At 42.1% G+C, this 26089-nt stretch overlaps 2 protein-coding genes across 7 annotated transcripts in view; one reads left to right on the plus strand and one right to left on the minus strand.

Moving 5' to 3' along the window:
- Positions 1-19130, minus strand: part of RBBP4 (RB binding protein 4, chromatin remodeling factor) — a 24407-nt gene extending 5277 nt beyond the window's left edge. Inside the window, exons 1-11 of one of the 2 annotated variants that reach the window (XM_032360790.1) lie at positions 18850-19130; positions 18103-18247; positions 13596-13741; positions 5042-5215; positions 4577-4692; positions 4303-4463; positions 4081-4207; positions 3872-3949; positions 1001-1077; positions 591-648; positions 389-499 (exon numbers count right to left, since the gene is read on the minus strand). In XM_032360790.1, the coding sequence (XP_032216681.1) occupies positions 389-499; positions 591-648; positions 1001-1077; positions 3872-3949; positions 4081-4207; positions 4303-4463; positions 4577-4692; positions 5042-5215; positions 13596-13741; positions 18103-18247; positions 18850-18865 (1209 nt within the window). In that variant the 5' untranslated portion in view covers positions 18866-19130. Of the gene's footprint in view, positions 1-388; positions 500-590; positions 649-1000; positions 1078-3871; positions 3950-4080; positions 4208-4302; positions 4464-4576; positions 4693-5041; positions 5216-13595; positions 13742-18102; positions 18251-18849 lie in introns of both variants that reach the window. The other variant, XM_032360789.1, reaches the window with a different exon arrangement.
- ZBTB8OS (zinc finger and BTB domain containing 8 opposite strand) overlaps positions 18586-26089 on the plus strand; it is a 15531-nt gene continuing 8027 nt past the window's right edge. The window contains exon 1 of one of the 5 annotated variants that reach the window (XM_032360793.1): positions 18586-18604. Coding sequence is in view for 3 of the 5 variants with exons in the window: in XM_032360795.1 (XP_032216686.1) it covers positions 19618-19754 (137 nt within the window). In the remaining 2 variants the exon portion in view is untranslated. Of the gene's footprint in view, positions 18605-19557; positions 19755-26089 lie in introns of those variants that run through there. The other 4 variants (XM_032360795.1, XM_032360794.1, XM_032360791.1 and 1 more) reach the window with 4 other exon arrangements.

The following is a 26089-nucleotide window of genomic DNA, read 5'->3' on the forward strand; positions in this document are numbered from 1 at the left end:
AGGGAGCCTGCTTCCTCCTCTCTGTCTACCTGTGATCTCTGTCAAATAAATTAAAAAAAAAAAAAAAAAAAAAAGAAGAAGAACTCTTGAGTCTTCAAGTTGGTTGAGCTGGGGGATGATGACACTGGAGCCATATACAAAATAGGAAAATAGGAGAAAATGGGAATAAGGAGAAAGGGAGAGAAGTCTGCTGGTCTCCTTGAGTTTGAGACACCAGTGGGATAAGCAGATAAAGGTAATGAGCAGGCATGTGAAAATGGTAACGTGCAACAAGTGTTAAAGTCATAGTGGGAGTAAACTAACCAGAGATGCCACTTATGGTCTGTAAATATGAAGTGATACTCCATTTCACTGACCTCATGTCCCCCGAATAAATGGTAACACTTACCATTTGCCACACTTGCATGATATTGTCTTCTGATACAGAACAAATCACCCAAGGTTCATTGGGATTCCAGGAGAAATCAGATATCTTGGCAGTGTGACCACCATGAATAAACTGGAAGAGGGAAGAAAACAAAGATATGAAAAGCAGATAGAGAGCAGTAAGTAACAGAGTATTTCAATATTACTCAATGTGCAGAACATACCAACAATTCTGGTGGTCCATCTTCTGCATCTTCCGGGGATTGTTCCTCTCCAATTTTACTAGCACAAAAAGATTTAAAAAAAGTTAAAACAAAACAAAACAAGAAATTAAAACAGATTTGTCCCAAGTAACTACTTTAGAAAAGTATAAATAAAGAAAATATCTCCAGGGGCGCCTGGGTGGCTCAGTTGGTTAAGCGACTGCCATCGGCTCGGGTCATGATCCTGGAGTCCTGGGATCGAGTCCCACATCGGACTCCCTTCTCAGCAGGGAGTCTGCTTCTCCTGCTGATCTCTCTCCTCTCATGCTTGCTCTCTCTCTCTCTCTCTCTCAAATAAATAAATAAAATCATTTAAAAAAATTATTAAAAAAAAAAAAAATCTCTACAAGAGTAACCAATATAAGACTTACCTTAAATCCCAAACATTCAGTCTGCGATCAGTACCACTGGAAGCCAAAATGGTCTCATTGTGAGGCGACCACTGAACCTACAGTAAAAATGAAGGAAAGAGAAAAACTGTAACTTAGAAAACTGAGGGCTGGGGTGTCTGGGTGGCTGTTAGTTAAGCATCTGCCTTTGGCTCAGGTCCTGATGCCAAGGTTCTGGGATAGAGTCCCTGCTCAGGCCTGCTTCTCCCTCTCCCTCTCGCCCCAGCTCACGCTCTCTCTCTCTCATTCACTTGCTCTCTGTCTCTCAAATAAATAAATCAAATCTTAAAAAAAAAAAAAAAAGAAAGAAAGAAAACTCAGGGGAAAATACCTAAATTATACTTAACAATTTAAAAATTTCATAAAAAAGAAATCAAAGTATTTTAGACATTATAATTAAAACTGACAGATAGAGGGGGTGCCTAGCTGGCTCTGTTGGTGGATCATGCAACTTTTGATCTCAGGGGTTTTAAAGTTCAAGCCCCAGTTTGGGTGTAGAGATTATTTTAAAAAATAAAACACAAAAACAACAAAAAAACAAACAAAGAAACCCAGAAAGGGTGCCTGGGTGGCTCAGCTGGTTGAGCATCTGCCTTTGGCTCAGGTCATGATCCTGGGGTCCTGGGAGTGATTCCCATATCAGCTCCTTGCTTAGCAGGCACCTGCTTCTCCCTCTGCCTGCTGCTCCTCCTGCTTGCACTCTGACAGATAAGGAAATAAAATCTTAACAACAACAACAACAACAACAAAAAACCTGACAGGTAGATAAGATGGTTTCTTATATGAAGATAACCTATCACTAAACCTTTTGTTCTATTTCTATTTGTGTGTGTGTGTGTTGTAAAAATTTTTAATTAAAAAAAAATTTTTTAAAAATTGTTTTTAAAGACTTATTTATTTGACAGAGAGAGATACAGCAAGAGAGGAACCTAAGCAGGGGGAGTGGGAGAGGGAGAAGCATGCTTCCTGCCAAGCAGGGAGCCCTACTTGGGGCCCGATCCCAGGACTCTAGGATCATGACCTGAGCTGAAGGCAGATGGCTAACAACTGAGCCACCCAGGCACCCCTTTAATTTAATTTTAAAAGTATTTTATTTTTTTGACAGAGAAGCCAGACAGCAAGAGGGGGAACATAAGCATGGGAGTACGAGAGGGAGAAGCAGGCTTCCTGCTGAGCAAGGAGTCTGATGCAGGGCTCAATCCCAGGACCCTGAGATCATGACCTGAGCAGAAGGCAGACACTTACCAACTGAGCCACCCAGGTGCCCAAGATTTTTAATTTTAAGTAAAATATTTCATATCAAGATTTTTTAACTTTTAAATAAACTCCACCCCAACTGGGGGCTAGGACTCATGACTCTGAGATCAAGAGTCACACGTTCTACTGACTGAATCAGGCAGGTGCCCTTCATTTTATATTTTTGAAGCTCTGATCTTAATCTACTCTTACTAATTCTGGCTTCTGGCCAAATGTGATCCAACTCTGACCTTAAAACTAAAGTACGGAACACATACATACAGTATCTATTTTCTCAAGTACTTATTATGAATTCAGTATTACATATAAAACTGATTAAAAACTAAAACAAAACAAAAAACCCACCAAACTGATAAAAAACTGACTCCTTATGATAATGATTTTATTAAAGTTAGCTACCACACATACAACAATCACATACTGTTACACTGTCTGATAAGAAAGTCCTAGCTTCATGGTACAGATAAAAGGGCATTAGTGACCAATACTTAGGGAAGAATTTAGATACTCTCCAGGCAGGAACACCACTACAAGCAAGGACAAAGAGGATAAAGACAGAAATGTTCACTGGAGCAAGCCAAGAGTAGAAAATAAGGTTAAGTGAGACAAGGTACAGAGGAGTATGGCTCACCTAGAGCCTAAATCAGAGGCCACTTTCACACACCAAAATTAACTTAGACCACACTTTTTAAAAGATTTATTTACTTATTTGAGAGAGAGAGAGAGTATAGAATGCACAAGCAGGGGGAGCAGCAGGCAGAGGGAGAAGCAGGCTCCCTGCTGAGTAGAGAGTCCGATGTGGGACTTGGCAACAGGACCCTGGGATCATGACCTGAGCTGAAGGTAGCCACTTAATCCACTGGGCCACCCAGACACCCACTCTCCCCATTTTAAAGATTTTATTTATTTACTTGAGAAGAGTGAGCACAAGCTGTGGGGAGATGCAGAGGGAACAGCAGACTTCTCACCGAGTAAGGAGAACAATGTGGGGTTAAACCCCAGGACCCCAGAATCATGACCCGAATCAAAGGCAGACCCATAACTGACTAAAGCACCCAGTGCCCCACCCTTAAGTTCTAATGCTTAACAACCTTCTGTTATGGTGAATCTAAATGGGCCTTCCCTTGCTATAAAACTGTAAGCTCTTTAATAGCAAAGACTATATATAACCTATTTCTCACAGTGTGTTGGCAATAAGTGGTGAACATAGTGCCACATTTCTTGAATTGAGTCAGAGAGCTTTTTGCGTGTTAAGAAAGGAGCTTAAACTGATGAGGCAGAAAACATGGAGCTAGTACTTTAGGCTTCAACAGCAAAATCAACAGACATGGCAAGTTCTGGAAATAAGGGAAGATACAATGTCAGGAACATGAATTATTGAGCACTGATTTTCTTAATACCTCAAGAGTGTAAGTCACCAAAGACCAGTTTGAGGAAGTACAGAATTATTCACATTTCCTACAGAGATGAGCATAGATGCGGAGATTTCTATTACTGGTAATAATGGGATAAAGTACAAGTGCGCCTACTTACACAGCCTACTCACATATCCAGGTTTTCCTTAAAATAAACAAATGTACCATTAGTTTCTCTTACCTGGAATATTTCATCCTTATGTGATTCAAAGGAATGCAACTTAAGTTTCAGATTTCTCAGATCCCACAAGGCAACAGTCTATATACAAAAAAGAAAGCAAGAGCAATCAGTAATTTTTTATGAAAAGAAAACTCACAACTGAAAGATCTCGTTTACTCAAAGGAAGCAAAAGAAATTTTTTTTTTTCTCTTAAAATGAACCAAACTGACCTTGTCGGCTGATCCTGTGGCCAGAATGAACTCACTGTAAGGATTGAAAGATAGGCAGTTCACTTCAGCAGTGTGAGCATCAACTGAGTGGCTTGGTTTGGAAGTATTGTTTGAACGAGTATCCCAGCTTTAATATAAAAGAAAAAACAGGAAAAAAAGCTTAAAATGGGTAACATAAAACTTAGACAACAAGGAAAAAACTCAAACATGGATTCTACTCACATCATAAGTTTCTGATCATCAGCAACTGACCCAAACAGAGACTCATGGAGCAGATGCCAGGAAACGTCTTCTACTACTGCTGTATGCCCTGTAAAGATGGTCTTCGCATCCACAACTTTTCCCTCCTTTGGAACAGCACTGATGTCCCAGAGGCAGATGGTCTTAAATGTAAAATTAACTATTATATAAATGGAAGATTCTCACTTCCCCACATACCCAAGAAAAGAAACCAACTGATAACTAGCCCAGATCTGCTTCAAAATGAGATACGCACGTGGTCGTCTGAAGCACTAAGTAAGTGCCCACTGAGATTTGGGTTCCAAGAAAGTCCATAGCCCTCCTTCTGATGTCCACGGAGACGCAAGTCTGGGTTGCACTCTCCAGAAGGGTCTGCAAATTAACACACATATCAAGACTATCCAGAGTCTACTGCCTCTTTGGGTCTACAAAGCATAATGGAATTTTGATGGAAGAGGTATGAAGCTCTTCATATGTATAGCAATAGAGACCCATTATGATCAAGTTGTTAACACTTAAAATGCACCATGAATTCTGTTCTGTGTAAAAAAGCATTTTTTTCCATTTAGGTAGGAACGCAAGAGAAGAATATCAACACATACCAGTATACATCACTAGATGTTAGAATATACATTTAACAAGCAATTACACTCAGTTTGAGTGGAAAAGTGTATTCCCATAGTGACTCATTATCTGTATCTGAACTGAAGGCGGCAGGTACCTGGTTTGGAAGGATGTTTTGTATAGTCAAAAACAAGAACATCACTGGATGGAGTCTTTGTCGCAATGATGCAAGGGTTCTGGGGCATATAACGTGCCCGGTTTACTTCTCCTTCATGGTTGATCTTGATTTCTATTTCAATTTTTCCACTAACTGAGCCAAAACCTCCAAATTCTGTAAATATATAAGAAATTGCAAATGAGGACAAAGCAAGCGCTTCTCTGTCACTCAAATTATGACACAGGCAAGCTTTTTATCAGCAAACTGGTAAATACTAGAAATAATCTAGACATCTGTTAACAGTATAGTGTTTTCATACCTCTTAATTCATTTGATTGTTATAACCCTACATAGAAGGGAAGTCAGTATCTCCCCCAAATTTTGCCAAGAAAAATAATAATCTGGCATACCTACATTAATCCATTCCTAGTGACAGGACTACAACTGAATCTAGTGAAAATTCTCATTCTCCTGATTCCTAGCTAAAAAATATGAATACTATCTAAAAAACAGGGAACACTACCAATTCCACATCAAAAGTAGATTCTCAATAAGCAATTTTCAAATCTAATCTAAGTACCAAAAAAGTGCTAAATAAGTAAAACCAAGTTACTATTTTATTTAAGATTTGAGAGAGAGAAAGCAAGAGCATGTGCATGTGAGAATGAGCAGGAGGAGAGGAGAGAGAGAGAATCCTAAGCAGACTCTGCACTGAGTGCAGAGCCTGACATGGGGCCAGATCCTAGGACCACAACTTGAGCCTAAATCAAGACTCAGAGGCTCAACAGTCTACTCCACCCATGTGCTCTTTAAGTTACTATTTTAACAAATATTAAAGTACACAGTATACCAGGTACTAAAGAGTCCCCTTTATACACCATTTATTTGAAGCTATAGTTTGGAATGACCTTCCTGAAATACCATCACACCATTATCTTTTCCCTATACCATTTCTCTTAGTCCAGTGAGGAAAAACAGAGCCACAACAGCTAGTTCCATTTTCCTTTACCACTTCCCCCACCCACTTATACATGCCAACTACAATCCTTGGCTGAAATAAACCAGGCAGGCAAAGACTAGATAAAAATATTTTTTATTCACATTTGGCTACTGTATGCACTTCGTTCTCCCAAGTGCCATTATAAAATGTGTTAACAATATAATTTGTGATTATGTAAATCCTGGCAAAGCAACATATAAACAAAGGTAGTTAATGTTTAGTCGAAAGAATTACAGAAGGCAGCATGATAAGATATCTAAGAAAGAGTCAGACCTTGGCCTAACTGACTGCCAGAGCTTGGTCATTTGGGGGAGGCCTTCAATTTCTGAGTCTCAAACACCTTCTCCATAAAGCTAAGTTGTGACAGTAACTTAAGTGACAGTAACTTATGACAGATGAAAACACTGTCAATAGCACCATTATACAAGTGTTATACTCTGAAGTACAAAAATCTTTTAAAAAGGACAAAAACAAACAAACAAAAAAGACAAAAAGCCCACAAAACCAAAACAAACCAAAGAAGCAAGGACACAGGGGAGCCTGGGTGGCTCAATGGGTTAAGCCTCTGCCTTCGGCTCAGGCTCAGGTCAGGCTCAGGTCATGATCCCGGGGTCCTTGGATGAAGCCCCACATAGAGCTCTGCTCGGCAGGGAGTCTGCTCCTCCCACCCCGCCCCACCTGCCTCTCTGCCTACTTGTAATCTCTGTCAAATAAATAAATAAATTTTTTTTTTTTTTAAAAAGCAAGGACACAGACAGATAATATGGCTGGCAGACTAGATAACTTTCAATTTCCACTAAATAACTTTTAAAGGTTGAAATGCAAATGTTTCATACTCATTAAAAATCTAAAAACAAACGCGCAGAATAGACTCTGAAGGAGGAAAAAAAAGCTCACATTAAAACCCCAGAACTCTAGCAGGGTGCCTGGGTGGCTCAGTGGGTCAAGCCTCTGCCTTCCACTCAGGTCATGACCTCAGGGTCGTGGGATGGAGCCCCGCATCAGGCTCTCTGCTCAGAAGGCTCTCTGCCTTCTCCTCTTATGCTCTCTCTCACTGTCCCTCTCTTAAATAAATAAATAAAATCTAAAACAACAACAACAACAACAACAAAAAAACCCAAAAAACAAAACAAAAAAAAACTCATGATAAGATACATGATTGCAAGGAACTTTCAGTCCAAACACAGAGAGCCTGCTTCCCTCTCTCTCTGCCTGCCTCTCTGCCTACTTGTGATCTCTCTGTCAAATTAAAAAAAAAAAAATCTTAAAAGAAAAAAAAAATAGAAAACCAGTGCAAAGCTGTATTAGGGGCGCCTGGGTGGCTCAGTGGGTTAAGCCTCTGCTTCAGCTCAGGTCATGATCCCAGGGTCCTGCCCCCTCCCCCACAATCAGGGGGCCTGCTTCCCCCATCCCCTCTGTCTGCCTCTCTGCCTAATAAATAAATAAAATCTTTAAAAAATATATTAAAAAAACAAAACAAAACCCAAAACCCCAGAACTCTAGACCACGAGTATCTATAATGTAAAAAAAGAAGGCATAGGCGCCTGGGTGGCTCAGTTGGTTAAGCAACTGGCTTCTACTCAGGTCATGATCCTGGAGTTCAAGAATCAAGTCCCCCATCAGGCTCCAAGCTCCACGGGGGGTCTGCTTCTCCCTCTGACCTTCTCCTCTCTCATGTTCTCTTTCACTGTCTCTCTCAAATAAGTAAATAAAATCTAAAATAAATTACAAAAAAAAAAAAAAAAAGGCATGGTAAGATACGTGACTGCAAGGAACTTTCAGTCCAAACACAGAGATAAACTGTAACTACAGATGACTATGACAAAAAAGCCTAACTGCCATTAAAGAGATCCCAGTAACAAGGGAAGAGCAACAGCTGGCAGCGAGCCTGCAGAGCAAGGGTACTAATTACATAATGTGGGGTATGTTGGTATTGGATACATACTAAACAGAGGGTCTCCTTAACTGTGGTTAAAACACAGTAATAGGGGCGCCTGGGTGACTCAGTGGGTTAAGGCCTCTGCCTTCAGCTCAGGTCATGATCCAGGGTCCTGGGATTGAGCCCCACATCGGGCTCTCTGCTCCCAGGGAGCCTGCTTCCTCCTCTCTCTCTGCCTGCCTCTCTGCCTATTTGTGACCTCTGTCTGTCAAATAAATAAATAAAATCTTAAAACAACAACAACAACACAGTAATAAGTCAGCTTAGAGGATTCACAATTGAGTTTTTACAAAGATGAGGATTTATCTATCTAAAATATAATTAGGGGCTCCCAAGCTGAAGCTGATAAACGAAAGGCCAAATCTCAAGTAGGAAAGAAAGACTGAGCTATCCATGTACAATGAATTAAATGACCATCAAGGCCCAGTTGTATTCCTATTTTATGTCTCTCCATATAAAACACTATGAACTACAGTGCCTAGCTTGACAAATTTTTACAAATGTATACACCAGGAAAACCAGCACCAAGATCTTCAGCTTCCCAGAAAGTACTACCATGTCCCTCCCAACTAGTATCTACCCCTCCCCCACAAACGAGGTAACCAGCATTGATTTCTACCTGTAAGCCAGAGTCCATAACACCTTTTTACTAAAAAGAGTAAATTCTAACAACAAATACTCAATTACCTCATCATGATTTAATGTTTATTTTATACAATTCAGACAAAAGACTAAAGATATCTTAAAAAAAATTCTCCAAATAAGCTGCTAAAAATAAACTTGTTGATATTGGGAGATCTTGGTAACAGAGTCATAAGTAAAATTTTACATCTACTCTGTTTTACATGGGCTTAAAATGCGACTATAGCCTGGCTGACCCTAATATAAACGCACAAATTCTTTTCTTATTTTATTTTATTTATTTGACACACAGAGAGAGATCACAAGTAGGCAGAGAGGCAGGCAGAGAGGCAGGCAGAGAGAGAGAGGGGGAAGCAGGCTCCCCGCTGAGCAGAGAGCCAGATGCGGGGCTCAATCCCAGGACCCCGGAATTACCACCTGAGCCACCCAGGCACTCCGCACAAATTCTTTTTAATGTCAAAACAGGACAAAGCCAGTCTTCAGTTTTCACTTTGAAAGTTCACTGATCTTTTGAAGATGTCTGCCATCTATTACCTAAAACCAAATGGGGTCAAGTGGACGGTAACTTACTGCAATAGTTCAATTTGAGAGCCCAGGATATTTTATCTGAGAACAAGATAGACTAGTAAGCTTATCTACCTAATAATCACCCAAGAGACATTAGGTATTATCTGCTTTCACCACTGTTAAGACCATACAGAAGAGAGTACGCCCCCCCCTCTCTAAAGCACCAAGCCTATCCAGTGATCTGAAGATGGGGGAGTTGGGGGAAAGGAAAGGGAGTAAAAGGAAGAGGAGAGAGAGGGAGGGAGATAAGCTGTGTAACCTTAGGACAAGTTACAAAACAACTACAGAGTTCCCTATGAGGATTAAACAGAGTAATTTATAGAGTTTTACAAATGTATCACCCATCATTACCAGTATTTTTAATTGTTCCTCTAGCATTAATTAAGGGGGATAAAGCAAAAGTTGTTTTGATGCTGTTCAAAAAACTGTTACCAGAAAAAGTATGTATGTTAAAAAAATGCCACCTCAACAAATAGTGAAGAAACTACGTGCCAGCAAATGGCATCTTTTTTAAAAGTAGCCTCCACGTATAGCATGGAGCCTATCACAGGGCTTGAACTTACCACCCTGACATCAAGACCTGAGTTGATCAAGAGTCCCAATTAAGGGCACCTGGGTGGCTCAGTGGGTTAAAGTCTCTGCCTTCAGCTCTGATCATGATCCCAGGGTCCTGGGATCAAGCCCCGATATCGATGGATCGGGCTCTTTGCTGGGCAGGAAGGCTGCCTCCTCCTCTGCCCACTTTGATCTGTCAAATAGATAAATAAAATCTTAAAAAAACATACAAGAGTCCGAATTAAGCTTAACCGACTGAGCTACTGAGGTGCTCCCAGCAAATGGTATTTAAAAAAAATTGTTTATCACTTAGAAAAAATGCTTGGGGGCGCCTGGGTGGCTCAGTGGGTTAAAGCCTCTGCTTTCGGTTCAGGTCATGATCTCAGGGTCCTGGGATCAAGCCCCAAATTGGGATCTCTGCTTAGCAGGGAGCCTGCTTCCTCCTCTCTCTCTCTCTCTGCCTGCCTCTCTGCCTACTTGTGATCTCTGTCAAATAAACAAATAAAATCTTAAAAAAAGAAAAAAAAATGCTTGGATTCCTACTCCATACCCAATGCCAAAACAAATTCCAGAAATATTACAGTTTTAATGGCCAAAACATAAATAAGCCCAGAAAACAACAGGAAAATACTTTAAAATCTTGGAATAATAAAGGCGTTTCCAAGAACGACACAAAATCTGAAGGTTATCAGAGGAAAGTTGGGACAAGTAAATCCAATGCTGGCGAAGGCATAAAGATAAATACACAAAACATACATAAATACATCTGCTATTGGTGGGACTGGGAATCCTTCTCGAAGGGCAACTTAGCAGTATTAATTTTACCTGAAAATGTTCTTGCCCTCTGATCAGCATTCCACTTAGAAAATTACTCTACAGCAAAAATATGCAAGACATATGGTACAAGAACTGTTTTTCAAGCCAGAAAATTGGAAGCCACTTAAATATCAAGTAAAGGATGGTTAACTATGACATAGTATACAACCATCAAAAGGAGATACATCTTACACAAAAAGATGTCCAAGACACATCGGCCAGAAAAGCATATTCTATGCTGCATTCTTAGAACCAAGAAAAAAGCCTGGGGTATAGTAAGTACTCCACATATATGTTGAATGACTGAGCCAATAAATGGGACAGATAAATTATTCAGAAAATAATCAATTTAACAGTGATCTATATGTAGATGATAGGTTTATGGCAGTGGTCAGGATCCATAGTTTTCTATTTGCTTTGATTTCTTAAAAACAATTATTACATTACCTAAGTATTTTCATTGTCATGAAAAATTTTATTAACTAAAGATTTTATTTATTTATTTGACACAGAGAGAGAGACCACAAGTAGGCAGAGAGCTAGGCAGAGAGAGAGGGAAGCAGGCTCCCTGCTGAGCAGAGCCCTATGCTGGGCTCTATCCCAGGACCCTGAGATCATGACCCCAGCCAAAGGCAGAGGCTTAACCCACTGAGTCACCCAGGTGCCCCCAAAAATATTATTTAAAAACAATTTATCTTCACTTAATAGAAAGGAAGTTGATGCTCAGAGAGGCTAAATGATTTATCCAAAACCACAGAGCAAGTGAGTGGCGTTAACAGGACCTTAAGCCCAACTCCTTAGACTCTTTAAGTTCAGTGTCCACCACCCGCCTACACCCCAACACTAATGTCTACCCAGAGAGTAACTTCCCAGTAATTGTATCACGCACAGCTGGGTCAGTGACACAAAACCGTATCTGTGGACCTTTATCGTAAGAACTTATTACTTTGCATTCTGTAACACCTTAAGGCAAATATGCAGTGATCAAAAGACCAACTAACTGTACACAACAATCCTGGCAAGTAACTGGAGCTCAAAGAACTTAGATAAAAGAATGGATTCTGCTAATGGAGAGAAATTCAAGAAACATTAAACATCCATTTTTTAGATCACATATCTCAATGAGAGTGTGTCTTTTATCTCTGGGTAGTAATTTGAGTTTAGAACAACAACAAACATAACTCATCCATTTCCACCCGTATTAAAAGGGAGAGAGTTAAGTATTTCATGAATAGCTAAACCCTTAGGCGATCTCCTCATATAAAATATAATTAAATGGCTCACTTAATTTTTTTTTTAAGATTTTATTTATTTATTTGACAGAGATCACAAGTAGGCAGAGGGGCAGGCAGAGAGAGAGAGAGAGAAACAGGCTCCCTGCTGAGCAGAGAGCCCAATGTGGGACTCTATCCCAGGACCCTGAGATCATGACCTGAGCCAAAGGCAGCAGCTTAACCCACTGAGCCACCCAGGCACCCCTAATTTTTATATATATATCAAGTACCATGTTAAGTCATTTCTACCACTTCAAAATGGAAAGGGTAATTTAAGCCAGTGTTTCTCAACCTCCCTCACCCCCCAAACCTTGTAAGACATCTTTTCTGGGGGCACTGAGGGGCTCAGTGGGCTAAGCTTCTGCCTTCAGCTCAGGTCATGATCTCAGGGTCCTGGGATTGAGCCCCACATCGGGCTCTCTGCTCGGTGGGGAGCCTGTTTCCCCCCTCTCTCTGCTGCTTATGATCTCTGTCAAGTAAGTAAATGAAATCTTTAAAACAAAACAAAACAAAAAGACATCTTTTCTGACACTCCTGATGAAATTTTATTTTATTTTTTTAAAAAGATTTTATTATTTATTTGACAGAGGGATCACAAGTAGGCAGAGAGGCAGGCAGAGAGAAGGAGGAAGCAGGCTCCCCGCCGAGCAGAGAGCCCGATGCGGGACTCGATCCCAGGGCCCTGAGATCATGACCTGAGCCAAAGGCAGCGGCTTAACCCACTGAGCCACCCAGGCTCCCCTCCTGATGAAATTTTAATACCACAGATATCCTATGTATTTATGTATACCATATATAACTGTGCTTTATACATTTAAAGAGTTAAAATTATTTTCATGCACCCCCCTTTCCAAGAACCAATTTTCTTCACCTTAGGGGCAATCACCTCCCATGCTGAGAATGCACATATGCATCCATGTATGCATAGCAATAAATGGTGGACTTTGGGGGCACCTGGTTGGCTCAGCTGGTAGAGAAGGTGACTCTTGATCTTGGGGTTGTGAGTTCAAGCCCCAGTAAAATCTTAAACAAAAAGACCCATGATGGTAATAATTTACAATATATGAGTCAATACCTTATACACCTTAAACTTATACAATGTTATAGTTATATGTCAATTATATCTCAATAAAGCTGGCATTTAAAAAAAAAAACACCACAATAAAGGCAAGACTGGCTGGCTCAGTCAGAAAAGCCTATGACTCTTGATCTCAGGGTTGAGTGTGAGCCCCATGCTGAGTGTAGAGATTATATAAATGTAACTTAAAAAAATAAAAATAAAAGAATTAATGGCAGATTTTGGTTTCTTTCAATTCTAGACCCCCCCCACCAATCTAGTAGACGAAGGTTTCTAGAAAAGACAGAACCAAGTGTGCATTAAGTATGTCTTCTAGGGACGCCTGGGTGGCTCAGTTGGTTAAGCAGCTGCCTTCAGGTCAGGTCATGATCCCAGCGTCCTGGGATCGAGTCCCACATCGGGCTTCTTGCTCCGCAGGGAGCCTGCCTCTCCCTCTGCCTCTGCCTGCCTTTCTGTCTGCCTGTGCTCGCTCACTCTCCCTCTCTCTCTCTGATAGATAAATAAAATCTTAAAAAAAAAAAAAAGTATGTCTTCTAATATCTAATATCTGTATTGCAACTCAGGCTTTCCACAGCTCATTATCTTATTTCTAAAATCAAACTTTATACCTTTTCCATGGGAATTCAAAGATACGAAAGATATAACCCATACATCATTCCTTCTTTCAATTTGAAGATTCCTACCTCCTTTCTCACTGTCGTAGTGTGAAGCATCAAACTGAGCATCATCGTTAGGGAGCTGCACACTGGCTATCACAAGATGGTTTTGTTCATCGGACGTGTGTGTTCCCAGGACAAGTCGATGAATGCTGAAGTCTTTCCCTTCTGGTCTGTAACAGCAATACATGGTCACTATTCAAATTTGTAATACTAAGAGAAACAATGAAGTCAGTGATATATATACATGTACGCAAAAGGCACTATTACAACCAGGTTTGGGGAAGAAAAACTAAGAGCCACAATTCTGGGGCGCCAGGGTGGCTCAGTTGGTTAAGCGTCTGCTTTTGGCTCAGGTCATGATCCTGGGGTCCTGGGACTGAGCCCTGCATCCAGCTCCCTGTTTCTCCTTCTCCCTGCTGCTCCCCCTGCTTGTGCTCACTCTCTCTGTCAAATAAACCAATCTTTAACAACAAAAAAAAGCTACATCTCTGACTTTTTTTTAAAAGATCTTATTGATCTGAATTACCACAGAGGGATTAATCTAACAGTGTAAAGCAGAGGTTCTTCAAGTGTGGCATCAGGACCAATAACATCAGCATCATCTAGGAAGTCAGCTAGAAAGGCATATTAGAATCTCAGATCCACTCCAGACCTACTAAATTAAGAACCTGAGATGCCAGGCACAATGATCTATCTTGTAATTCCTTCAGTTGATTATGATGCATGTTCAAGTTTGAGAATCTCTGGTCTAGAAAAGAAAGCTATTACCCCACAGAATCCACTGGGGCTTATAAATGAACTGCGAAAAAAAAAAAAAAAAAAAAAAAAAAAAAAAAAAGAGAAAAACCTAGGAATGTCAAACCAAAGTCAACTATGATAAAGAGAACTAGGAACAAGAGAAGAAAGCTAGTGGGACTCTATGGGAAGAATATACTCAGTTTGGAACATGTGATGTTGGGGAAGACAGAAAGATACTCCAGAAAAGACACCAGCAGGCAGCTGAAAATTCAGAAAAGCTCAGAAGTTGGGTCTAGAGATAACCAACAGGAATTCCTCTGCACAGAGGCAATAGATATCTCTATCCTACATAGAGAAAACAGAGCAAAGGGGTGCCTGGGTGGTTCAGATGGTTGAGTGTCTGCCTTTTGCTAGGGTCATGATCCCAGTCCTGGATGGAGCCCCACAGCAGGCTCCCTGCTCAGCTGGGAGCCTGCTTCTCCCTCTCCTGCCTGTCCCTCTGCTTGTGCTCTGTCTTTCTCTCTCAAATGAATAAAGTAAATCTTAAAAAAAAAAGAAAGAAAGAAAGAAAGAAAGAAAAAAAGAAAGAAAGAAAGAAGAAGAAAGAGAGCTGTCAACACAAAACTGGGAATGCCGGAATTTAGGGTAAAGGACCCACAGAAGTGAGGGCAGAAGAGCATTACGGAGCTACAATTTTATTTTTTTAAAAAAGGGTATGAATAAATACCACCACTGCCACCCACTGCCATGACGACGCTAACAAACACAAAAAAACCAAACAGCTAACACTACATAATTGCTTCTAAGTAATGCTCATCTTAAAAAGAAAATTAGTACTGTTGGGGTGCCTGGGTGGCTCAGTCAGTTAAGAGACCAACTCGTGATTTCAGCTCAGGTCATCTCATGGGTTGTGGGACTGAGCCCTGCATGGGGTTCTGTGCTCAGCAGGAGGCTGCTTGAAGATTCTGCCTCCCACCATTCTCACTCAAAATAAATACGTAAAATCTTAAAAAAAAAAAAAATCAGCATTGTTATATGTGTAGAATACAAAAAAAGGAAGGTAAAGACTGGGTGTTTGGACCAACGTCAAACATTGCAAAAAGGTTTATTTACCTACGTCTGCTAAAGCAGAAACTATTAAGATAACACAGATTTCAACCTTGGGGAATTTAGTCTCATTCACTGCTTTCCAAGTTGAGCTCATTACTGCATTATATAGGAAGGTTTTAAAAAATATGGCTCCAGAATGATTTAGTAGGTCTGCGGTGGCTCATGATACAGCTCATGACTGTAGAATCACCATTCAACTGTTTTTCAACAAGTCCTCTGCCAACAGTTCCTAAATGGTTTGACTATCACTGAGAACTTCTGAGAGCAATGACTCCACTTAATCTGAACTCAAGTAATTCTTAAAAAAAAAAAAAAATTTTTTTTAGAAAGTGAGGGTGTGGGGGGGTAGGGTAGAGGGGAAGAGAAAAGAGACTTCCATGCAGAGCCCAAGGTGGGGCTCTATAGATTACAACTTGAGCAGAAACCAACAGTTGGATGATTAACCAATGTGCCACCAAGGCACCCTGAACCTAAATAATTCTGATCGATCAGCTAAATATGGGAACTCCTGGTCATGAATGACAAAGCTTTCAACTCTATATTTCTGGGCATTTATTAGGAGTTTTGTAAACATCCTTAGGGCAGACTTCCTCATTTTTTTTTTTTTTAAAAGATTTTATTTATTTATTTGACAGAGAGAAATCACAAGTAGATGGAGAGGCAGGCAGAGAGAGAGAGAGAGAGGGAAGCAGGCTCCCTGCCGAGCAGAGAGCCTGATGCGGGACTTGATCCCAGGACCCTGAGATCATGACCTGAGCCGAAGGCAGCGGCTTAACCCACTGAGCCACCCAGGCGCCCAGACTTCCTCATTTTTTAATGCCACTATGAAGGTAGTAACCTCTGAGTTATTAGTAAAATTTGCATCAAATTTCTATTACTTGTTGAGCTGAAACATAGCCACATTCTGCAAGATCCTGAATTCTGAAGAACCTTATTTAGCATATAATACCATTTTTAAAAAAATATTTTATTTGACAGACAGACATCACAAGTAGGCAGAGAGGCAGGCAGAGAGAAAGGGAGAAGCAGGCTCCCTGCTGAGCAGAGAGCCCGATGTGGGCTGGATCCCAGGACCCTGGGATCATGACCTGAGCTGAAGGCAGAGGCTTTAACCCACTGAGCCACCCAGGTGCCCCTATAATACCATTTTTTAAATGCTATAATGAACGGTGAGGCAATTTTATAAAAGAAAACTCATTATCCCAACAACTCACTGGTCTTGATAAAATCCTGTATAATTTAAATTCACGTTCATCTCTGCATTGTCACTTCCTCCTGGAAGCCTTTCACGATACCCTAAATTGAGGTGATTTTTCCTTCCCCTGATCACTTGATCATTTTATCTGTGCCACTCTTAGGATAATTATTTTTTACTGTAATACAGTAGCCCCTCCACCTGTGGTTTCAGTTACCCATGGTCAACCACAATCCCTCCGGAAGTAGATGATCTTCCTCTGACTTATCATCAGGTCAGTAGCAGCCTAATACTTCATCACTATGCCCATGTCATTCACCTCACTTTATTTCATCACATAGGCATTTTTCTCAACAACATCACAAGGGTGAGTACACAGTGAGAGATTCTGACAGCAAAAGACCACAATCAGATAGCTTTTATTATGCTATGTTACTATAATCACTGTTTTACTATTACCCTCTTATATGTCTAATTTACAAGTGAGGCTTTATCGCAGCTATGTATATATGGGGAAAAAAAAGAACATAATATAGAGTTCAGTACTATCCACAGATTCAGGCATCCATTGGGGATCCTCAGCCATATTCCCTAAACTAAAGGGGGGTGGTATGTACCATACTACACACAAAAAGTCAAGGCAGGGAAGGTGTCTATCTAAATTTGCACAACCTGATATGTGGTACCTAGCAGACCCTAAATAAATGGGGTAAATTAAGTACTATTTTATCTTGTTGGAGGTAAGCTTTTCATGTGTAAGACCTACCCTACAAGTGATTAATCTCTCACTATGCATAATTCCCTTATACAAAAACCATCCCACCTTCAGATGTTAGTTTTTTTTTTTTTTTTAAAGATTTTATTTATTTGACAGAGATCACAAGTAGGCAGAGAGGTAGAGAGGGGGAAGCAGGTCCCCCGCTGAGCAACACCAGGGGTAGGGGTGGGGGTCCATCCGAGGACACTGGGATCATGACCTGAGCAGAAGGCAGAGGCTCAAACCACTGAGCCACCCAGGCACCCCTCAGGTGTTAGTTCTAAACACCCTAAGTATCTCTGTAAATCTTGGCACATGTCACTGTAACTATTAGCTTCTATCAGCCTCTTCAACTATGCCTGTGCTCCTTGAAGGCAGGTACCATGTCACATAAATCTTTGTACTAGCCAGCTACTACCTCTAGGTTCCAACGTGTTGCTGAAAAAGCTGAACTCATCACAGCATTTTCTTGAAAGCTGACACATTTTACATTATTTCGTTAACTGTAGTTACAACAGACTATTCAATTCGTTATCAGGGAAAGAAAACAAGTTTTCTCTTATCAGGTACATTGCAAAACTACTTTTACATTTTTGTCTTATTTTGGGGGCTAGGAAAAAAGGTCACCAACTGGGTTTTGATCACGTGCTCTCTTTGGGGGACTGGAGGAAACAGGGAAGATCAACACTAAGGAGGACACAACAAGACAACGTTCAAAACGTTCACATCACCTGGTTACATCTGGAAGCCACTGCGCAGTTAGGCTAGGCCACTCCAGGGCATGGGTCATCACCAAATCGTAAAGAAAAGGGGTGTTCTTTTTCCATATTTTGTACTCTTCGTTGATCACACGTTCTTCCACTGCGTCATCAAAGGCTGCTAAAAGTTAAAACAAATTAAGTTAGCGAACACAAAGGGAAACCGAGTCAACACTTCCAAAGCTACCGGCAATGCTCGAGTCCAGATTCTGAAATGGAGGAGGTATGGGCAATTCTCCCCGCGGCGACGGTACCCACACCGCTCTCCACGCGCGCGGGCCCGCAGCAACTACTCTCTCCGGTTAGCCAGGCCCGTCACTCCGTTAGCCGTTCGCGCGACGGCGCCGGGCCTCATGAGCACGCTCCCATTCGCGCCGAGTCTACGGAACCGGCGCGGGCCTCCTGGGCCCCTGGGGTAGCGAACGGCTCAGGCAGAACCGGGAGAGGCGGGCAGACGGACAGGGCGCGCGGAAAGGTACCAGACACCGGCCGGGCCCGGGCTCCCCCCACTCCCCGCCCCAGCTCCACGCCGGGGGACCGGCCTCCGCGCCGGAGAAACTGGCGCGCCGTTAGCCCGCCCTACGGGGCGATTTCTCCTCACGCCTTCGATGGTGGGGACAGCACTCAAGAGTCGGGCTTGTCGTCACTGCTAGGCCCTGTCGAGGCCGCGGCGCCGGCCCGAAACCCCCCGCCCTCCTGGGGCGGCCCCAGCACCCTCACCTTCCTTGTCGGCCATGGCGGGCAGGCAAGCCGGGGGGATCCCGGGGTCGAGCGTTGCGGGAGGGGCGGGGAGGCTACGGGCGCTTGCTCTGCGCGCGCGGCCTCTATTGTTTCCTGCTGCCCCTGCGCGAGGGCTGACTCGCGCACCTTCGCGCCAACACTGGCCAGTCGGAGCGTCCCGAATGGTAGAGTGGGCGGGGAAGCCGCGTTCGCAGCCTATCCAGACACGCAGAATGGCTTTCTGTGGATCCGAGGCGGGCGCCCCTCCCCTGCCCCCACACGGCCGGGAGCCGACTTCCTTCGAGTGCGCGCGCGCGGAGCCGGTGGGAGTGCGACCGCCGGGTCACGTGACAAGTTTAGCCCGCACTCTCCAGGGGGCAGCCATTTTCTTAAAGGCTTTTCATCGCCAGATACTGTGAAAGTACTGAGATGAGAAATATAGGATGCTTTTGAGTCTAGTTAACAACCCCGGGAGTAAGGCGGAAAGAAAAGGCTTCTAAACACTCAGAAACAGGGTGTCTAGTTCAAGTCTCTCCATACTCTCAGGTCTTCCAGTTTCTTTTTCCTTAGTTCTTAGGACGAATGAAGCAAACACAGAAAATAGGGCCTAAGCCTATTAAAGATGTGCTCCCAGTGGCGGGCCGGAAGATAGAAGTCTTAGGGTATAAAGTACATCTGAGAGAATGGAGTCCTGGTCCTTTAAGGGGGCGTGCCGAGGGTGGGCGGAGTCTAGGGCGGAAGTTATAAATTAGAGCCGAAGTCCGGCTAATGAAGGGCGGAAGTAGAGTGTCTAGTGTTGCAATTATGGCGCAGGAAGAGGAAGATATTCGGGATTACAATTTGACTGAAGAGCAGAAGGCGATCAAGGCCAAATATCCCCCAGTCATTCGGAAGTACGAGTGTGAGTAGGTGGCTCACTTCTGTCGTCCCTCGTCTCCTTGCTCAGGTCTTCCGGCCTCGCCAGCCGTTTTATCTCATAAGGTGCTTCAGGCTTGATGCCATTTCGCCCTGTATTATAGGTCCTTGTCGGGGGGATGCTGAGGAAAAAAGCCCAATAGTCTGAGAGTCGGGAACCTGGGCTGCCACATTTACAGTCTCTTGAACTCTTTCTACATTTACCTAGTCACATTACCTTGTGGGAATTTTACCAGCGTATTCGTTCTAAAGACAACAGTATTTTCAAGCGTTTGCCGGGTTGTCGCCGGTAGGTATCTCCAGCTGTAGGGTGATGAGAGTGTGGTTACGTTAGAGAACTTGGAAAGTTGAGTAGGAAACTTACAACTTGGTGTTTTACCTGGATTGTGTTTTTAGCAAAAAGATCTGTTTTTGCCATAAACAGCTTAGTAATTTAAGGCAAATACATAACCTCTCTTTGTCCCTTAGTTCCTTCATCTGAGGAGTAAATGAGATAATAAACTTGAGCGTATAGTGCAGATTCTTTTTTTAAAAGATTTCATTTATTTATCTGACACACAGAGAGAGATCACAAGTAGGCAGAAGGCAGGCAGAGAGGAGGAAACCGGCTCCCTGCTGAGCAGAGAGCCTGAAGTGGGGATCGATCCCATGACCCTGAGACCATGACCTGAGCCGAAGGCAGAGGCTTAACCCGGTGAGCCACCCAGGCACCCCAATAGTGCAGATTCTGATCTTCTATATAAATGTTCAGCTATTTTCCCTAAAGGTTGCTATGGTTTGGGGAGCACAAATATGACTTTTATTTTTCTCTTATTTTATTTTAATAAAGATTCTATTTATTTATTTGACAGAGATGGCAGGAGAGGGAACACAAGCAGGGGAGTGGGAGAGGGAGAAGCACGCTTCCAAAGAGCAAGAAGCCTGATGCGGGACTAGATCATAGGACCCTGAGATCATGACTTGAACCGAAGGTAGAGGCTTAACCGACTGAGCCACCCCAGTGCCTCTGTAGAGTTTAGTTACCATGGCATACTGGGTTCTGAACCCACATATCTCCCTAGCTCATTTTTCTCTTAAAAATAGTTTCTTTAGGGGCGCCTCGGTGGCTCAGTGGGTGAAAGCCTCTGCTTTCAGCTCAGGTCATGATCCCAAGGTCCTGGGATCGAGCCCCACATTGGGCTCTCTGCTCAGCAGGGAGCCTGCTTCCTCCTCTCTCTGACTCCTCTCTGCCTACTTGTAATCTCTGTCTGTCAAATAAATAAATAAAATCTTAAAAAAAAAAAAAGTTTATAGCTCAGACTTCTATTCCACCCTCCACAGGCCAGACAAGCCATTTGTGGTGAGGGGGTGGGGCTGAAAGTTCCCACTCTTTAATCCTGTGTTTCATCCTCCTCATTACCGCACCATGCTAAGGCTATGTAGGAGCCCTAGCCTCAGTAACCTCAATAATGTAGACTCAGCTGTGGACAGAAGGGGACAATTAATGAATACCAAGACACTCCTATCACCAATGAAAAGCCAAGTATTTTAGGAGCTTGCCAGAAACCAGGGACAAAGACCAAATATATATTTTTATTATACCACAAAAACATTCAGTAAATGCAGCAATTAAAAATGAGAGCAGTTGGGGCGCCTGGGTGGCTCAGTGGGTTAAGCCTCTGCCTTTGGCTCCAGTCATGATCTCAGGGTCCTGGGATCGAGTCCCACATCAGGCTCTCTGCTTGGTGGGGAGCCAGCTTCTCTCTCTCTCTGACTGCTTGTGATCTCTCTGTCAAATAAATAAATAAAACCTTAAAAAAAAAAGAATGAGAGACGAAAGAAAGATAGTTTAAACTTTTTCATTTATTGAACAGCAAAAAAACCTTTTGCTCAAAAATCCTGTTAATATTTTTATGGTATATTTCATGATTATATCTATGGAGAGGATCATATATTTATATGAGTTCCATTAATCTGTTTCCTAATAATTGAATCTTGGCATTCTAGGAATAAATCCCACTTGGTCATACTGGAGTCCACTTGCCAGCATTTTGCACAGCCTTTGAACTGATGTAATGTGAGATTAGTCTGTGTTATCTCCCAGTTTCATTTCTTTCCACAGACAGCCCACAGACCTCCCCACATGCTTCTCCTGTAGCTCTCTTTTTCCTTTTAGACCCAGCATAGTTGTCATCTCATGTATTCATTCAGCAATATAATTGAACACCTGTTGTGTATTGGGCACTGAGCAGAAATGGGGAATAAGAGAATGAGCAAACAGATTCAGATCACCCTTAGTCTCTTGGCTCTTACAGGCTCTTGTTTCCTTTAGGATTTTTTTTTAAAGATTTTATTTATTTATTTGACAGAGAGAGATCACAAGTAGGCAGAGAGGCAGGCAGAGTGAGAGGGGGGAAACAGACTCACCGCTGAGCAGAGAGAGCCCAATGTGGAGCTCGATCCTAGGATGCTGGGATCATGGCTTGAGCTGAAGGCAGAGGCTTTAATCCACTGAGCCACCCAGGCGCCCCTCCTTTAGGAATTCTTAACTGAACCTCTCGGTCCAAGTTAAATTTATTTCCTGTTCTCTTCCATAGTTTTCAGTTCTCCAAGTGTGGTCCTTGCACCGCCAGGGTTTCCAAGACCCTTTCAGAGAATCTGTGATGTCAAAACTGCTTTCATAATAATACTGAGATATTCGCTCTTTTACTGTGTTGCTGTTTGTGCTGATGGTGCAGAAGCCTTGGAAGGCGGAAAACTGTCCCTTGAGTACAGGCTGAAGCTGCCGCACTAAACTGTGCTGGAAGTCACTTTATTCCTTACCACCGTGTACTTAAAACTAAAAGAAAAAGTCATTTTGACTTAAAGATGTCCTTGAATGAGTAAGGACTATCAATTCTATTAAATCTTGACCACGGAGTACATGTCTTTTTAATATTCTGTGAAACAAAATGAAAATTATGCTGGTTGTCAAATATTGACGATTACCTTGAGGAAAAGAACCTGTGTAATTGAGTTGTGAGCTGGGTTTTTGTGTGTGTTTTTGTTTTTCAGGAAGCACCTGTTGCTTTTGTTGTTGTTTCTCTCTCCAAAGAATGAATGACTGAAAGATACAGTATTGTTGCTCAGACAGGGGTATTTCTCAGATATTTCTTTAAATAAAGTGCTGTCACAAAATAATACAATATTTGTTGGCAATGATAAAATTCAAGTTTTTTTTTTTTTTAAGATTTTATTTATTTATTTGAGAGAGAGCATGAGGGGGGAGAAGGTCAGAGGGAGAAGCAGACTCCCCATGGAGCAGGGAGCCTGATGGGGGATTCGATCCCAGGACTCCCGGATCATGACCTGAGCCGAAGGTAGTCCCTTAACCAACTGAGCTATCCAGGCACCCAAAATTCAAAGGTTTGGGTGAAATTCAGATTTTGGAAAACTTGTATCTACCGTCATGAGCTTGACAGTTTCTCAGTAATTAAAGATCTTTCTGATGAGATTGATGGTTATATTTACAAATATATATGTATGTGTAATATCATTCTGTATAATTAAATATATCAACATTATCTCTACAAATCAATGAACTGGTTTGTTTTTTTTTAAAAGATTTTATTTATTTATTTGACAGAGAGAGAGAGACTGTGAAAGAGGGAACACAAGCAGGGGGAGTGGGAGAGGGAGAAGCAGGCTTCCCACTGAGGGGGGACCACAGTGCCCTGGACCCTGAGACCATGACCTGAGCTGAAGGCAGACGCTTAACAACTGAGCCACCCAGGCGCGCCAAACTTGGTGGTTTTTTTTTTTTTTTAAAGATTTTATTTATTTGAGGGGCGCCTGGGTGGCTCAGGTGGTTGAGCATCTGTATTCAGCTCAGGCCATGATCTCCAAGGCCTGGGATTGAGGCCCACATCAGGCTCCCATCTCAGTGGGGACTCTGCTTTTCCCTCTCCCTCTGCCTCTCCCAGTACACATTCCCTCTCCCTCTCTCTAACGAATAAATAAAATCTTAAAAAAAAAGGATTTTATTTATTTGAGAGACCATGGGGGGCAGAGAGAGAGAGAGAGAATGAGCTTGGGGAAGGGGTAGAGAGAGAGGGAGAAGCGGACTCCCTGGCGAGCAGGGAGCCCAATGCAGGACTCCATCCGGGGACCCTGGGATAACGACCTGAGCTGAAGGCAGCTGCTTACCCGCTTAACCAACTGAGCCACCCAGGTGCCCCGAAATGGTATTTTTCAGAGGACCAGTGCTTTGATGTTACATAGTCAGGCCCAAATTAGAGCCATTCTAGGCACAAGGTAGAGCAATGGATTTTAATATTACAGAGCACATGTTACAGAGCACAAAAAGTTCATTGTCACAGCTCAAAATCCACATTGCAACTAACCTTTTAAAAACTAGCATATTTTAAGGGCACCTGGGTGGCACAGTTGGTTAAGTGTCTAACTCTTGGTTTTGGCTCAGGTTGTGCTCTCAGGGTTGTGAGATAAAGCACTGAGTGAAGCTGTGAACTCAGCATGACATCTGCTTAAGACTCTCTCCCTCCCCACCGTGCACTCACTCTCTTTCTCTCTCTCTCTCAAATAAATAAATCTTTAGAAAAAATTAAAAGAAATAAAAAGATAACATGTTTCTAGTTTTGGTATAACATCAAGGAAAACTATATCTAGTTTCTTTGAAGAGCTATTAAGACACTCCTTTTACACAAATAGATACGTACATGTATTTATCACTGGAGTATGTTATACATTGGATTGTAACCAAACTCTAGTCAGGCTATAGGACATTTCCATCACCCTATGTACTTCAACTAAATCAATGTATGTATGTACTTCAACTAAATCAATACACTGAAGTCAGATATTAAAAATACTTGCAGAAACAGTGGCACTCTTCTCACTAAAGTTTGGGGGAAATATGGTTATTTTTCATAACGATATACAATATAAAATAGTTTTATTTTAAAAAAGTCTTATTTGTAAGTAATCTCTATCCCCATCGTGGAGTTCAAACTTAGAAAAGCTTACAAGAATTGCGTGTTCTACTTACTAAACCAGTCAGGTGCATTATTTTTAAATGAATAAATATTTGAAAGTTTTTCAGTTAAAATTTCTGGTATTATCATGACCTTAGCGGAAGGCAGGTGCTTAACTGAGGCACCCAGGCATCCCAATTGTTGTTGTTATAGTTTTTAAATTAAGGTTTACATAAATATAGTAAAAGGGCTTGGATCTTAAGCATAAAGTCCAGTAGGTTTTGATAAGCAGAGGCCCTTGGCTGGCTCAGTCTGCAGAGCATGCCGCTCTTGATCTCAGAGTTGTAAGTTCAAACCCTACAATGGGTCTAGAGATTCATTAAAAATGTTTTTAAAAAGTTTTGCAAATAGATATGTACATGTATTTATCATTCCAGTATGTTATACATTGGATTGTAACCAAACTCCAGTCAGGCTATAGAACATTTCCATCACCCTAGAAAATTCCCTTTTACTTTTTTCCTATAAGCCCCCACATCCTTACTTTGAGGCAGACAATTTGGATTTCTATCACCAGAACTTAATTTTGCCTGTTTTAAGAGTTTCACACAAGTGGATCCCCATGGTGTGGATTCTTTTATGCCTAGCGGCTTCACTCAGTATCAGAAATAAACTCAGCTGGACATTAAAGTGGTGGAATGGGGTTTTATTCAGTAACTACAGTAGGAGAAAGAGTTGAGCTCCATTCTGAATTGCACAGAGGTGATGGGACCTTTTAAAGAGCAAATGTAGAAGAGGGGAGAGCTCAGTAGAGTGAGAGAAATGAAAAATTCCGAAATGTTAGGCTGTAAATTCAGTTAGGCCTGCAGTATTTGGTAGCAAGCAGTTACCAAAGTTTAATTCTATCCTCCCACGGGGACTGGGAGTCCTTCCCGATGATTACATTTTTTAAAAGAATGGCTGTGAAGTCCTGAAGAAAGACCCTGCTGAGTTGTAGAGATAAATATTCACTGTTGTAAGCCCTTTTTAGTAAATGCTGTAAGAAAGGGAGGTGAAGAGCCTATTGTCAGGTTTAGGCTGGAACAAACAGTAAATTCTGGCTGTGTAGCGCTTTCTCCAGCAGGTCATCGTCTAACGTGCTCTGGCCGGAGTGATTCTAGAACAAGGCTGACTTACGCTGTTAGAAGCCCACTTGTGCTCAAGTTTGATCACTCTTGGCACAGGGATTTTGGATAGAGGTATTAGGTGCTGAGAGTTGTGCACTTTTCTTTCTTTCTTTTTAAAGATTTTTATTTATTTATTTGACAGATAAAGATAACAAGCAGGCAGAGAGGCAGGCAGAGAGAGAGGAGGAAGCAGGCTCCCCACTGAGCAGA

Source organism: Mustela erminea, chromosome 10, assembly GCF_009829155.1.
Source record: "Mustela erminea isolate mMusErm1 chromosome 10, mMusErm1.Pri, whole genome shotgun sequence".
NCBI classification, from domain to species: Eukaryota; Metazoa; Chordata; class Mammalia; order Carnivora; family Mustelidae; genus Mustela; species Mustela erminea.